Below are 13249 nucleotides of genomic sequence, written 5' to 3' on the forward strand. Positions count from 1 at the left end.
CAGATTTTAATTTTTAATCTACTGTATTAACATTCTGTGGTTGCTTTCTACTTTAAATTAAATTGTGAACCTATTAGCTTTTGCAGCTCATTTTGTAAGCCTAAAAAGCTCTTTGATAAGTAAGACTTGTATATATCATCAAAACAGCTACCAGCAGCAATATGTTTCCTGACCATTATGTTATTCCCCCATTTACTTTTCCATTATATATTGTTTCTATGAAATGAGGTTGTGCATTCAGGTTTGTCCATGACATGTGTTTTGTTATGTTCAGAACACCCTAAGAAGCAAAGGTACTTTCCATGCTTGGCAAAAAAAGATGTAGAAAGTGAGTGGAATAAAACGGATGTCACATAAGCACTTCTAGATGCTGTGCTTTTCCATCTAATGAGAAAACTATTAAATACCTGGTGTCATAGATATATAATTGAATTGGATATGTTGATCTTCTGTCCAACAAATACTCATTGTCATGGATAGTGAATAGAGCCTGTTTATAAGTGGTTAATGCTACTGGATAAAGAAATGTGAAGTCTAACACTACTCCAGTCTTCAACAGGGACTCCCACAGGAAGGTATAGGCTTCACTGCATGGGATATGCAGGTTGTGATCATCTAAGTCTGGCACTGGAGAAACAGATGGGTGAAAGAAGCGTGGTCAGACAATCATAAGTCAAGCTGGGCTGGTATGCAGTGCAGAATCAGAATGCAGAGAGTGGTCAGGGAAACTGAAGGTTAGAGTCATTCAGGAAACCGATCAGGAAGCATAGACAAAGATCCAAAGGGAGAGGTCAGGAGCCAAGCCAACAGGGAAGTCAAGCCAACTGAAACAGGAGTAGGGTAGCAGAACTCAGAAACTGGAACTGGTGGAAGTGCTGGAGCTAAGGTGGACCTAATACTCTGGCACCCTAATGGTGCATGAGTCCTCCTCTTATAGGGCTTACAAATAGAGGCCAGAGAGTCAGTGACGTCACTGTCATGAACAGGGAAATTTATGGGCAACGGAACGAGCATGTGCAGAGGTTCCTGGGACAGCGGGAAGAGTGCAGAGAGAGTACAGAGATGGTACCTAACACTAATACAATGTAAATCTTGAATGCAACAGCTTCTGGATAATTGGGTAAAAAACATAGGTGCTCAGAAAAATCTGGGGTTAAATGTATCAAGCTCTGATTGTGAAAAATCCAACGATATTCTCTGGGACATTTATTTTCTTTCTCAACTGGGTTTATTTTAACTTTATTTTCTATAAAATGGCAGTAAAACATTACTTAAACTTTACATTCTTTATCTGAATATTTGTATTTATTAAAAGGAGTGGTTCAATGGCCATATTATAACAGAATATTTGCTTAACTTTAATGTGCAAACATTTTAAACAAAGCCTCATTACATGGATGTAGTCTTACAATCTATAGTGGATACAATTAGCTTTAGACAAAATGTTGTTATACAGTATATAGACTGTTTTTAACATACAATCTGTGGACTACACACAAACTTCTTTCTTTCTTTCTTTCTTTCTTTCTTTCCATTTGTCTTTACTGAAGTGGTGCATTAAAGTAACAACAATATAAAACAAGTTACTAAATATTTTAACTTTCTCTAATTAGTGGACATCTAGGCAGTAGACATTAAGGCTTGAAGCCTTGGAGAGTAGTAGCTAATAAGGCATATGAGATCATTCTATAAGTGAGGAGCAACCCAAGTGAAGACCTGTAGGTGGGATTGGGAAGTGGTATTCAGAGTGATAGTGTGGGAGAGATCATTGGCAGAGTGTAAAGATGAGGGGGAAGGGGGTGGTAGCCTTGCTTACCCATGTTGTTTATGCACCTAAAGTATGGGAGATGACATGCTGAAAATCATATAGAGCTGTCCAACAGCTATTGTAGAATATTGATTTAACCAATCATTTTTTTCTCAGTGCCATTGACCTACAGATAATACATCTCCTGCCTTTAGAGAGCAATGTAGTTGTCATGTAAAATAATTGACATGTAAATTTACAATTTCCCTGCCTGAAAGGGATTGATTTCCCTTTTTAGAATCACTCTACTGGATCTTGTTTTCTGAAGATGTCTGCAGTTACATTTTTTGTTCATTTACTGTTAACATTATTCAAGACAGATTATTAGGACAATTTGCAAACTAGGTAGAAACAGGTAAGGAACATGTATGTACATTCAATATTAAATACACAGCATGGAATGTTGTAGGAGGCAATGCCAATTTATATTAGTTGTGGATTGTTTGGTGAACATATTGATCCTTAGAGCATTTCTAGTCTTAGGTCTTTATAAACTGCACAATGAGAGACATGGTGGCTTAATATGATACTTATATGAGCAGGTCAGTGTATAGTATGTATGTTAATATGTGACTCATTATATATATATATATATATATATATATATATATATATATATATATCTATCACGGTGGCTAAGTGGTAAGCACCTCTGTCTGGGTTTGATTCCAGACCATGACCTTATCTGTGAGGAGTTTGTATGTTCTCCCCGTGTTTGCGTGGGTTTCCTCTGGGTGCTCCGATTTCCTCCCACACTCCAACAACATACTGGTAGGTTATTTGGCTGCTGAACAAATTGATCCTAGTCTGTGTGTCTGTCTGTGTGTGTGTGTTAGGGTGTGTTAGGTAGTTTAGACTGTAAGCCCCAATAGGGGACTTACAGTCTAAAGGATGATGTGATATATATATATATATATATATATATATATATATATCAATTTTCTCTTATTTATCTGTTTTATGCATTGCATCCAGGAGATAAATGATTTTGGCTGTGTATGCATCTCCCGTTAATCCTCAGAACCCGATAGTTATGTTTTATATTTTGCCAAGTTTAATAAAATCCAAGTATATGTGTGTTTGTTGCAGTAGCAAATATTCTTCTGGTAATGGAAATAATTTTCATGGTTATCAATTCCAATATAAATTACAGGGAATGAAACAGAATAAACTTTGCTCACAGCACTATAAGGCTATATAGATGCTAGAGTTAAAAAACAAATTCTAAATCAATATAAGCATCTGTATATCAATGTGGAATTAAAAATGATTGTGCTAGGGGCATGGCTTCAATAGCTATGGAGTAGGATGTGTTCTCCTGAGCTCTCCCGCAATATCCTGGCAAATATACTTGTATCCCTTGTTTGCAGTGCCCACCTGTGATCTTTCCTGTCCCAGGTGGACTTTGGATGCCACTCTGCTTTGAATTGGGTGACTCTGGCTGCAGATAGGTTTTGGATGCCAGAGCTGGAACCACCAGTCCTGCGTCTCGTGGGTGTGGTGGAGGGTGCATCACTGACATGGCTTTGTGGGGAGCGCGGGTGCCTTTAGAGGAGGTGACCTGGCGGTGGGGTTCCCTCCCTTCTTGTCCGTTGGAGGACCCACTGGGGATTCAAAGAGTGCCCTCTGAATTGTGAGGTGCAACTGTGCTAGTAATCGCCCTTTCCCCTCCATCATGAGCAGGCACCATCTTAACAGTGAGTAGAGCAGCGCTATCTGGATCGGTTCCTCACTGCCCCTCATGCCCGAGCCCTTCATTGGGGGAGGATGTTTAAACACAGGGAGATATTCTCTCGTTCCATCAGATACTGTTGGCCATCATATCCTCTGAGAAGAGGGTTATGGACAAGATTGGAGAGGTGCAGGCTGACCACTCACTAATACACCATGAGCTTCAGAAGATGCGGGAGATAGTGGGTGAGGCGAAACATAGAATATCCAGTGTAGGAGACTGCACGGCCCCCCTTCATTGTGAGATCTCTGGTCTGGCTGCTCAGATTGGCCAGTGCCTAGCCAAGATGACAGATGTGGAGGGAAGGTTTCAACGCAACAATATTTGATTTGTTGACCTTCCAGAAAGGGGGGAGGGCTCTAACCCGGAACAGATTCTAGAGGACTGGCTTAAAAAAGAATTCTGAAGGGAGGCGTTCTCCCCGCACTTTGCTGTCGAAAAGGCTTATTGATTACCACCCAAGCCACCGCAGCCGGGTGCCCCAGCCAGCACATTCATTACCAAGCTACTCCACTTTAAAGGACAGAGATGCAGTTCTACGGATGACCAGACAACAAGGCCCCATAACATTTTGGAATCAAATGATCCCAGACTTTGCGGTGGAGTTTCAAAAGGCCTGCTCACATTTCACCTTCACAAAGTAAAAATTAAGGGACCTCTAGCTCCCTTAAACTATGTTATTCCCCTCCAGGCTACTAGTCATGGTGGATGATCGCTCCCACTTCTTTGGTCCGGCTGCTCTATTTGGTGCCAGCAGCAAGAATGAGTGTGAATAGATTCATGACAGCCCAGTTTGGTCTGGGACAAGGAGCCAGACAGGGTTGCCCTCTATCCCTTGCCCTGTTTGCCTTAGCGATTGAACCCCTGGCCTGTTTGATCCGCTCCCATGAGAACATTAGAGGCTTAGAGATGGAAAGAGTCACTGACAGCTTAGCACTATATGCGGATGACATGTTGGTATTCTTCTAGGAGCCAGATGGGTCTCAGTACTAACTTTTAGAGGTGGTTGAGGACTTACATACTTATATTTAGGACTCAAAATCAACTGGGACCAATCAGTGATTTATACGCTGCGGTGGCAGCCTCGGCTGGGTGCTGTGTATTGTCAGTCACTATCAAGTGGACTAACAAGTTTAAATATTTAGGTACCTCGATTGCAGCCCATGCTTCTGAATATGTTGCTCTTAATATCGACCTAATAACGGAATATTTAAAGATCAGAAGCCACACATGGCGCAAGCTTCCTATTGCAATCACTGGCAGGATCAACCTAATAAAAATGGTGGTAAAACCGAAATACTTCATCATCACCATTTATTTATATAGTACCACTGAGGCAGAAGTGCTAACCACTTAGGCACTGTGCTGTCACTATGCCGTCCAATCCTCCCCGGTATACCTACAATTACAGGTTTTCTAAAATATTAATAAACATCTATTTTCCCTGATCTGAGGTAGCAGTAGAGCGAGAGTGTGCTTCAACACACTGTGCAGAACCAAAAATTCAGGAGGACTAGCCCTGCCCAATCTTCAAATTTATTATCTTGATTCCCTGATTATACATTTGGTCTCCTGGATGGGCAGCATGCAGAACACTGCTATCAGGCACTTCTTGGGCGAGCAAACGGACCCTTCCCTAGGAGCTTTGCAGGTTTTGTTATCTAAGCACAGGTCTCGTGAAGTGGCATTTATTATACGACAGACATCAATGATATGGGCAATATCACATACTCTCTTGGGAGGGGAAGGGCTGGACCCAGACAATCCTTTGTGGTTGAATAAAGGTTTCAAAGTGCTGGTGGGGTTGGAGGGTTCAGTGCTGTGGAGAAGGACTGGAGTTCATACAATTGGTCGAATATATACAGATAGTCAATTACGAACATATGAACAATTGAGAGCAACCTTTTCGTTACCAGGTTCTTCTGATATCAACAGCTGAGCTAGTTTCCTTGGGGTTTGCTTCAAATTTTGGATTCTCCGGTTAAAAATGTACAACAATCTGTGGAGTGTTGTAGGTCTATATCTGTGCTCTATGCCTTATTGCTGCCACAGGTGTCTCCTGGAGGACTGGATCCACTCAGAATATAATGGGAGACCAATCTGGATGTTCTTTCAGATGAGGAGTGGCGTTTAGTGGTGGGAGGTACTAGACATACCACCTCTTGTCTTGGGTTCCAGCAGGTCCACTTTTACATGCTACACAGAGTATATTTAACACCGGGCCGGTTGCATAGGATGGGACAACGTGTCTCCTCGGAGTGCCCCAAGTGCGGAGACCCTGAGGACACTTTTTGGCACCTTTTCTGGACGTGCCCAGTTGTTCAGTTCTTTAGGGGTGAAATGTGGTACCAAATCTCCTGCACACTACCTGTGATCCCCCGCTGTGCCTCAAGATCTATCTATTTGGCACTACACTGGAAGAGAATCTGGGTTACCCACTCTGCAAATATATATTTACCTTGGCCTATCTAGCTAAGGTAGTTATCTCTAGGGGGTGGATGGAGGCTGAGCCACCTAGTGTGCCTCAGTGGATCACTTTAATTACTGAAGTCTGGAGGTATGAGCGGTTCATGTTTGAAAGTAGGAAGGCCATACATAAATATCATAAGGTATGGCATCACTGGTATGAGCCAGGATTTGTTATCCACACTCATCAGGATGACATGGTGGGTCTGGGGACTTACCGGGTAGGAACTTAGCTCTCAGCCCTGCGCAGCTACACTAAGTCTGTCCTGGAGTGCAATTTCTCTCAGGCCATCTCTCAGATATGGTCTGAGACAAATTGTTGGAATAATGTTACTCAACTTGTAAAAGGTATCACTGACTGAAAGTGTTCCTCTGATCCCCTTGTTTTTCAGGATTCACAAGATGTCTCGGTATAATGTACTCTTTTGGTGCACCTGCCAAATGTCAAAAAAACAAAAAATGAAATGAATTTTATTTGGAGTGAATTGTAAATACAGATTGAATGTACTTGCAGACACATATAAAAACATATTAAAGGGATAAGAAAAGCCTGTTAAGAATGGGTATAAATGCAATGTGGTATATGTGCATTTTTTACTTGCACTTTCATATGCAATAAAGAACACATTGCAAATGTCAGTGTGTATATAGCCTTATGCTTCTAAAAACTCCTAAGAGCCATTTTTAAATGTCCATTAAAGATGGAGTCCCCTGTATCACTGCTCTTCAGCTATCTTTGACAGTCTGGGGGTCTAGTCATGAGACCAGGAACTATTTTATTGAGTCCCTGGACCCAAATCTCTAAACATACTGTTTACTGAATACAGAACATGTGCTTCTGCACTAGAAAAGGAAATACTCTGATGTTAAAAATGTAAGTGCTAGAAATAACGGGGATCTATTAGAATCTTTATTAAAAATAAAGCAAAAAAAAAAAAGTTAAGTAAAATAATTAAATCACGCCTCAATATCATACGAGGTTAAAAAATGTTTTTCATTTACTACTCTGATAAACTAGATAATTACAAATTTTTGTGAAAGTAACCTTTTAAAAAACAAAAGTTATTCTCATTAAACCAGATCCATTACAAGACTGTGAAAATGAGTCATGTCATTGAGGGACAAAATACTTCCTCAATTAAGAAATTAAACATGTCCAGTAGTATATTATACTTGCTCTTTATGGTGATCCAAACAATTGTTTGGAACACAGTTTATTTGGTTAAATTCAGCATGCAGTGAATAGAAATGGAATTCTTGTGAAATGCTGTTCCTATCCATTATGAATAAACTAATGTAAATGTAATGGGTTTCATTGACATATGCACTAGGAGCCTGATTCATTAAGGCACGCAAAACAATGGTATTGTGCATTTTTTTAAAACGTATGTAATTCGGGCATACTCACATCTGTATTTAACTACAAGTAAATGTGAAGATGCATCTCTTGTTGAATACGGGTCTAGGTGTGCTCTACTTATAAGGTACTTGCTGTATTGAGACAGACACAACACACTGCAGGATATGTACAATACATATGTACAATATAAAGTCCCATCACAATGTATGAAAAAAGAAAACATTCAATTATCAACACTTGATAATAATATAGTCATTAGTGAAAAATCATTAAAAATTTAATTAATTTTCCCCCCCATGAAATAAATACATTTATTAGGATGTTATTAATGTCTACTGTACATAAAACGCACTTACCCCTTGCCTGTATCTGATGCAAGTGATACTACTGAAAAACACATACCTTAGAGATGCTGAAAGCTTGAATTTGGTGCTGTTACATCGCTTAGTCTAAGCACTCCCTTAATGCACATTGACTATACACATACGCCCCTTCTGCTTCCCGTTTCACTCATGAAATCCTAGGCTGTCGTAAGTGTCGTTTGCGCTCGAAGATGAATTGCATACAGTACACTGCATTTACAAGCATATAGTTTGGTTCAGGACATGCTAAATTTAACACAAAATACAGAGTGTATCTGCATTTAGGTTCCTTAATGAATCAACTGTCCATGCATGAGGCCTGGATATTATTCATTTGGACAGGTGACAAACTTTTGGAGGATTTGTTATTTAATATGTATGTAAAGCAATTGTGCAACAATGACACAGTTGGTCGTATTTTAGCTTTATTTGTCTGCATTATTGCAGTTGTGGCAGGATCATATCAGTTTTTTGAGAAGTAACATTGAAGGATCTTTGTTTTTTTTCTGAAGTAAATGGGCATTTTGCTCATGCCAGTACTAGTTCATGTAGACTTTGCCGACATTACTTTTCTTTAGACACAACTGTTCAGTAAACTACTTCTAGGGGTAAATTTATCAAGCTGCGATTTATGAATTTCCAGCAATTTTCTCGGGCGAGTTTAAAATCACAGATTTATTAACCGCACAGGCCAAGGGGTTTTGTTTTTTCTGTGTTTGGTGTTTTTTATGTGGTGCTGCAATCATCTACGTGTTTTTATGATTTATTATAAGTGGATATGGATGTCAGTCCTGGTTTATGACACCACTGTCAAAGAGCGGTGATAGAACTTACCTTTGCCCTTTATAAGTCCACATTCATGTGCCTTGATACATCTGGTGGTGTGCTTTTTTATGCCCCAGGTAAGGTGACTTTGACTCTCCGCTCTATGTCACTTATTCTTTTGCAGCAGTTTTCTATAGAATGCTTGATGGGGTCCACCACATTCACTGCATCACGCAATTGTGACCACAACTGTTTTTTTCTGGCAAAAGAAGACTTACCAACTAGACAAACCCAAAATGCGCTCATACACTGGGATTGGATTGTGTATGAAGGCACATTGCGCCTAGACTTTGTCTTGCCAACAGAAGTGCCTGCCTCTTCCTCCTGTTCCTCCTCACTTCCTAGCTCTTCTCTCTCCTCCTCCCCACTCTCCCAAGCCTCCTCACCTATCCTGACAGACAAAGACACAGGGGAAAGAAACAAAAAAAACAAAAAGAGTGACAAGAGGAAATACAAAACAATAAACAAATACACTCACAAACCAAGGACAGGGGAAATACAGTAAGCACCAAAAAAAGTCAACAAAAAAAAAGAAATATTAATCAACACACAGACAATAAGACAAACAAGGGCAACTTAACAAAATAATAATGAAAAAAATACACAAACCACACTTGCAACACTCCTGAACTGTCATCTGCTCTCGGTATTCTCCTTAAACCCTTTTCAACCCAAATAAGGAAGTAGCTTGCTTTTTATAATGCTAGTGAGGTCAAAATCGCGTGAGTTTTGCATGTAAAACTTTCACCAATCAGAATTGAGTATTGGTTTAAAAATGGAGATTTTGAGCTATACACTGGCAAGTTTAAATCACCGCAAATTGCGAAATATGAACAGTGATTTTAAAGATCAGACTAAAAGTATGACCTTTAATCCTAACCCTAAGCCTAACCCTGGTATGGTAAAGTTCATACTTACATTACATGATCGTATGCCAGGTCCGTTGCATTGCCGCTTTAAATATGCAAGTCGCGGTTCAAAGTGACGTCATTTTAAAGTGTCGGGCTCTCCTCACATCGGAACTGTGCTGAGTCTGTGTATACGTAAGTCTGTGTTTTTCACATGTCGCTGTGTTTTCATTTGAATTATTTATGTCACTGTAAACACTGTCTGTCTGTCAGTGACTACCACTGATCTATAAGCCACAGATGTTACTGTTGGTACTAGTGTCCATAAATATTTATATGCTTTGCCTATATTTTCTCCACATGTATCAGCGCTGTAAAGTGAAGGTACTTGAGAATACCGTAAATCTGTACTAATAACGTACTATCTTACTGTACAGTCATGGCCAAACGTTTTGAGAATGATACACGTTTTGGTTTTCACAAAGTTTGCTGCTTCAGTGTTTTTAGACCTTTTTGTCAGATGTTGCTATGGTATACTGAAGTAAACTTACAAGCATTTCATAAGTGTCAAAGGCTTTCATTGACAATTACATTAAGTTTATGCAAAGAGTCAATATCTGATCACTCTTCATGACGTTTTGGAGTATATGCAAATTGCCATCATAAAAACTGAGACATTAGACTTTGTGAAAAATAATATTTGTGTCATTCTCAAAAATTTTGCCCATGACTGTATACTTAGCAGACATTGCAAGAGGAAACAGTAAAAAAGATGACCAAAACATAATGCAAATGCAATTCTATATATTTTCAGGAAAAGCAAAGGTTTCTGACAGATGTCTTGCATGAAGTAATGCTTCTAGATGGATTGGCCAGTTCACATCCGGTTTCTCAAGAGGTTCTAAAGGCTACAGATATCGATCGAGTGTTTGACTGGATTGCATATAAGAAGGTAGGAAACAATGTATTCATATATGTTGTAATATTCTTTGAAAGTGTAATTAATTCAAAGCAGTCATACATGTGTCATCATTACCCTGTATCTATCTCAACTTAATTGCAGAACATTGTAAGTATTTGCTCTTTTAACATTATGAAGCTAGATAACACTTCTTGATGAAATTTTATTTGAATTGTAAACTCACTAAAATGCTGGCACATTCTAAATAGTTAGAGTAAGATAACATTACGCAGATATCACAATTTATAACATACATAGATCTTTCTGAAACTGTAATACTAACACCTGTAGGCATTATTAGTATATGTGTGGAGTAATTAGCCATCAGGACATCAATCTATTAATTTGTCCCTACAGCTGAATGGTCAAATCTGGTCAAACTGCCTACAGATCCAGTCATTCAGCAAATGGGCCAAACAACTCAATTTCCATATATGTGATTAGTAATGCTTTTGCTACGTTTGTGTTTTTTTTAATGTAATATACATAGATTTACAGGGGACCATTTCTGTGTTATTTAGTTGTTAAATGAGAATTAAACAACCAGTGAATTGGAAGATAAAAGTACTAATTAAAAATAATTAAAAGTGAGGTAAAGGTGAGGTGTCACAATTATTAGCATTGATATCTCACAGCGCTGGGGTCATGGGTGTGATTCTTACTATGGCCCAATGTGTGTGAGTCTTTATGTTCCTCCATGTTCCTTGGTTTCTTTCCCACACAATGCAAAAACATGTTGATAGGTTAATTTGCTCCTGACAAAAATGGACCCTAGATTGTGTGTGTGTGTGTGTGTGTGTGTGTGTGTGTCAGAGAATTTGATTGTAAATTCCAATGGGGCAGGGACTGATGTGAATGATTCCATAGAATAGCAGCTGAGCATGCCCTAAGTGGCTGCATCACCACTGCAACAACGTAAAGTGCTTTGAGTTCTTTTGGGAGAAAAGCACAATATAAATAGTTAATAATAATTAGAGATGCTCACTGACCCCCGTGTTTTGTTTTTGTTTTTGGTTTTGGATCTGGATTACCTTCGTGTTTTGGTTTTGGTTTTGCAAAACCGCCCTTGCGTGTTTTGGTTTTGTTTGGTTTTGTTTTGCAATTTTGTTTAAAAATCAATGTTTTTTGGCATAAAATAACCTAATTTAGTGCTCCACCTTTTTCTTGGATAAGTAAGGTAATTCTAAAGCTAATAAGTTAGGAAGAAAACAGTTTAATCCCTGGTAGGCCATCCTTAAATCTCCACACAAACCTGGTTTTCTTCCTCTTCATCTTTGCATATTGGCAATGCAGCCATCGTCTTTGGGTGTTTATTACACCCTCCACTTGTAGTTGAATAGAAAAAAGGCAGCCTGTATAGACTGTGGAATTAGAAAGTAAAAATAAATGGACCACGGTAGTTTGGTGGCTATCTATGCCCCCCTCTCCCGCCCTCTACTTGTAGTTGAATAGAGAAAAAGCAGCCTGCATGGACTGTGGAATAAGAAAGTAAAAATAAATGGACCAAGGTAGTTTGGTATCTGTCTGCATCAGACCCTCTCTCCACTAGGAGTAAAATAGAAAACTATTCAGCCGTTATAGAGTCTAGAATATATATAGAAATTGAGAAAGGCAATTTGGTATCTGTCTGCATCATAATCATCAACATCATCATTAGTGCCCTCGTCGCCTACACAAATCTCCCCCTCCCCCTCTTCTAATTCAAAAGTGGCATTCTCAATTGGTGTATCACCGACTACACTCGGGCTGTTAAGGCACACATCAGCAGAACTGCTGAAAGGAACCTTCTTTATGGGTACACTGTCACTAACAGAATGCTCACGATTAGACATACCACTGGTGGATGAACTCTCCCCAGGGATTGGCGTCATTTCTGATTCAGAGCCTACATTATCCTCTAATGCCTTACTGTAACAGTACTTGTGCACCACTTGTAGGCTCTGTAACATTTTTTGATCTGCCACTAATAGACAAAGGTGAAGGCCTCATTCTCTCTTTGCCACTGCGTGTATAGAATGGCATGTTGGCAATTTTTTTTTTTATCGGCACTTAACTTTTACTCATTTACACTTCTTTTGCGCTTGAACACGGTAAAAAAAAATTTGGTGTGTGTTTTCTTGACCGATTTCAAAAGACTGTGTAGTTTGACATCGCCTTTCCCAGATGACGTACTGGGAACACTACCATCAGGACTGGCGACAGAACCTGGTTGCTGATTCTGCTCATATGTGGACTGCTTAGAATCCATTATGAGCCCAATGCACTTGTAGTGCTGCAAATTGTTTTAGATACTGCTGACAAATATGACTTTTGACAGCCACAAAAATGAATGCAAAAGAATGGGGACACCCCAAAAGCACTTGGGAGTGCTAAAAATTATTTTTCAGACTGCTGACAAACAGGACTTTTGACAGCCAGAAATATTATTGCAAAAGAATGGGGGACACCCCAAAGCACTTGTAGTGCCAAATAATGAAAAAAAAAAAGACTCCTCTATTCTCCTCTCTTCTCTATCAATTGTTATCAGAATTGGAATCAGAATTGTATTGTCTGTCCCTGCTCTAATCAGCCTGTGACTACACCCTGCTCTCTCCCTCTGTAAAATGGCGATGGATTGCTGTGGAGGCGGGTATTTATAATTTTCAAGTATCGTGAGAACCGAGCCCCGAGATCCGACGATGTCACAATGACGTTTGGCTTCGATTTGGATTCCGGGCGGGCGGGCGAGTACCGAGCCTGCTCGGCTTGGTACTCGGTTAGGCAAAGTTCGGGTGGGTTTGGTTCTCGGGGAACCGAGCCCGCCTATCTCTAATAATAATAATATAATAATAACAATAATAATAATACTATTATTATTGACAGTGATTTCAGCTAGGCCTTTTCAGTTT

The 13249-nt window shown here is 39.5% G+C and overlaps 1 protein-coding gene across 1 annotated transcript in view; it reads left to right on the top strand.

The window, feature by feature from the left end:
- The window catches only part of TRHDE (thyrotropin releasing hormone degrading enzyme), a 640581-nt gene that overhangs the window by 374608 nt on the left and 252724 nt on the right, over positions 1 to 13249 (top strand). Inside the window, exon 6 of the mRNA XM_075209536.1 lies at positions 10215 to 10352. Coding sequence (XP_075065637.1) covers positions 10215 to 10352 — 138 coding nt within the window. The remainder of the gene's footprint in view (positions 1 to 10214; positions 10353 to 13249) is intronic.

This window comes from Mixophyes fleayi, chromosome 4, assembly GCF_038048845.1.
Source record: "Mixophyes fleayi isolate aMixFle1 chromosome 4, aMixFle1.hap1, whole genome shotgun sequence".
NCBI lineage: Eukaryota > Metazoa > Chordata > Amphibia > Anura > Limnodynastidae > Mixophyes > Mixophyes fleayi.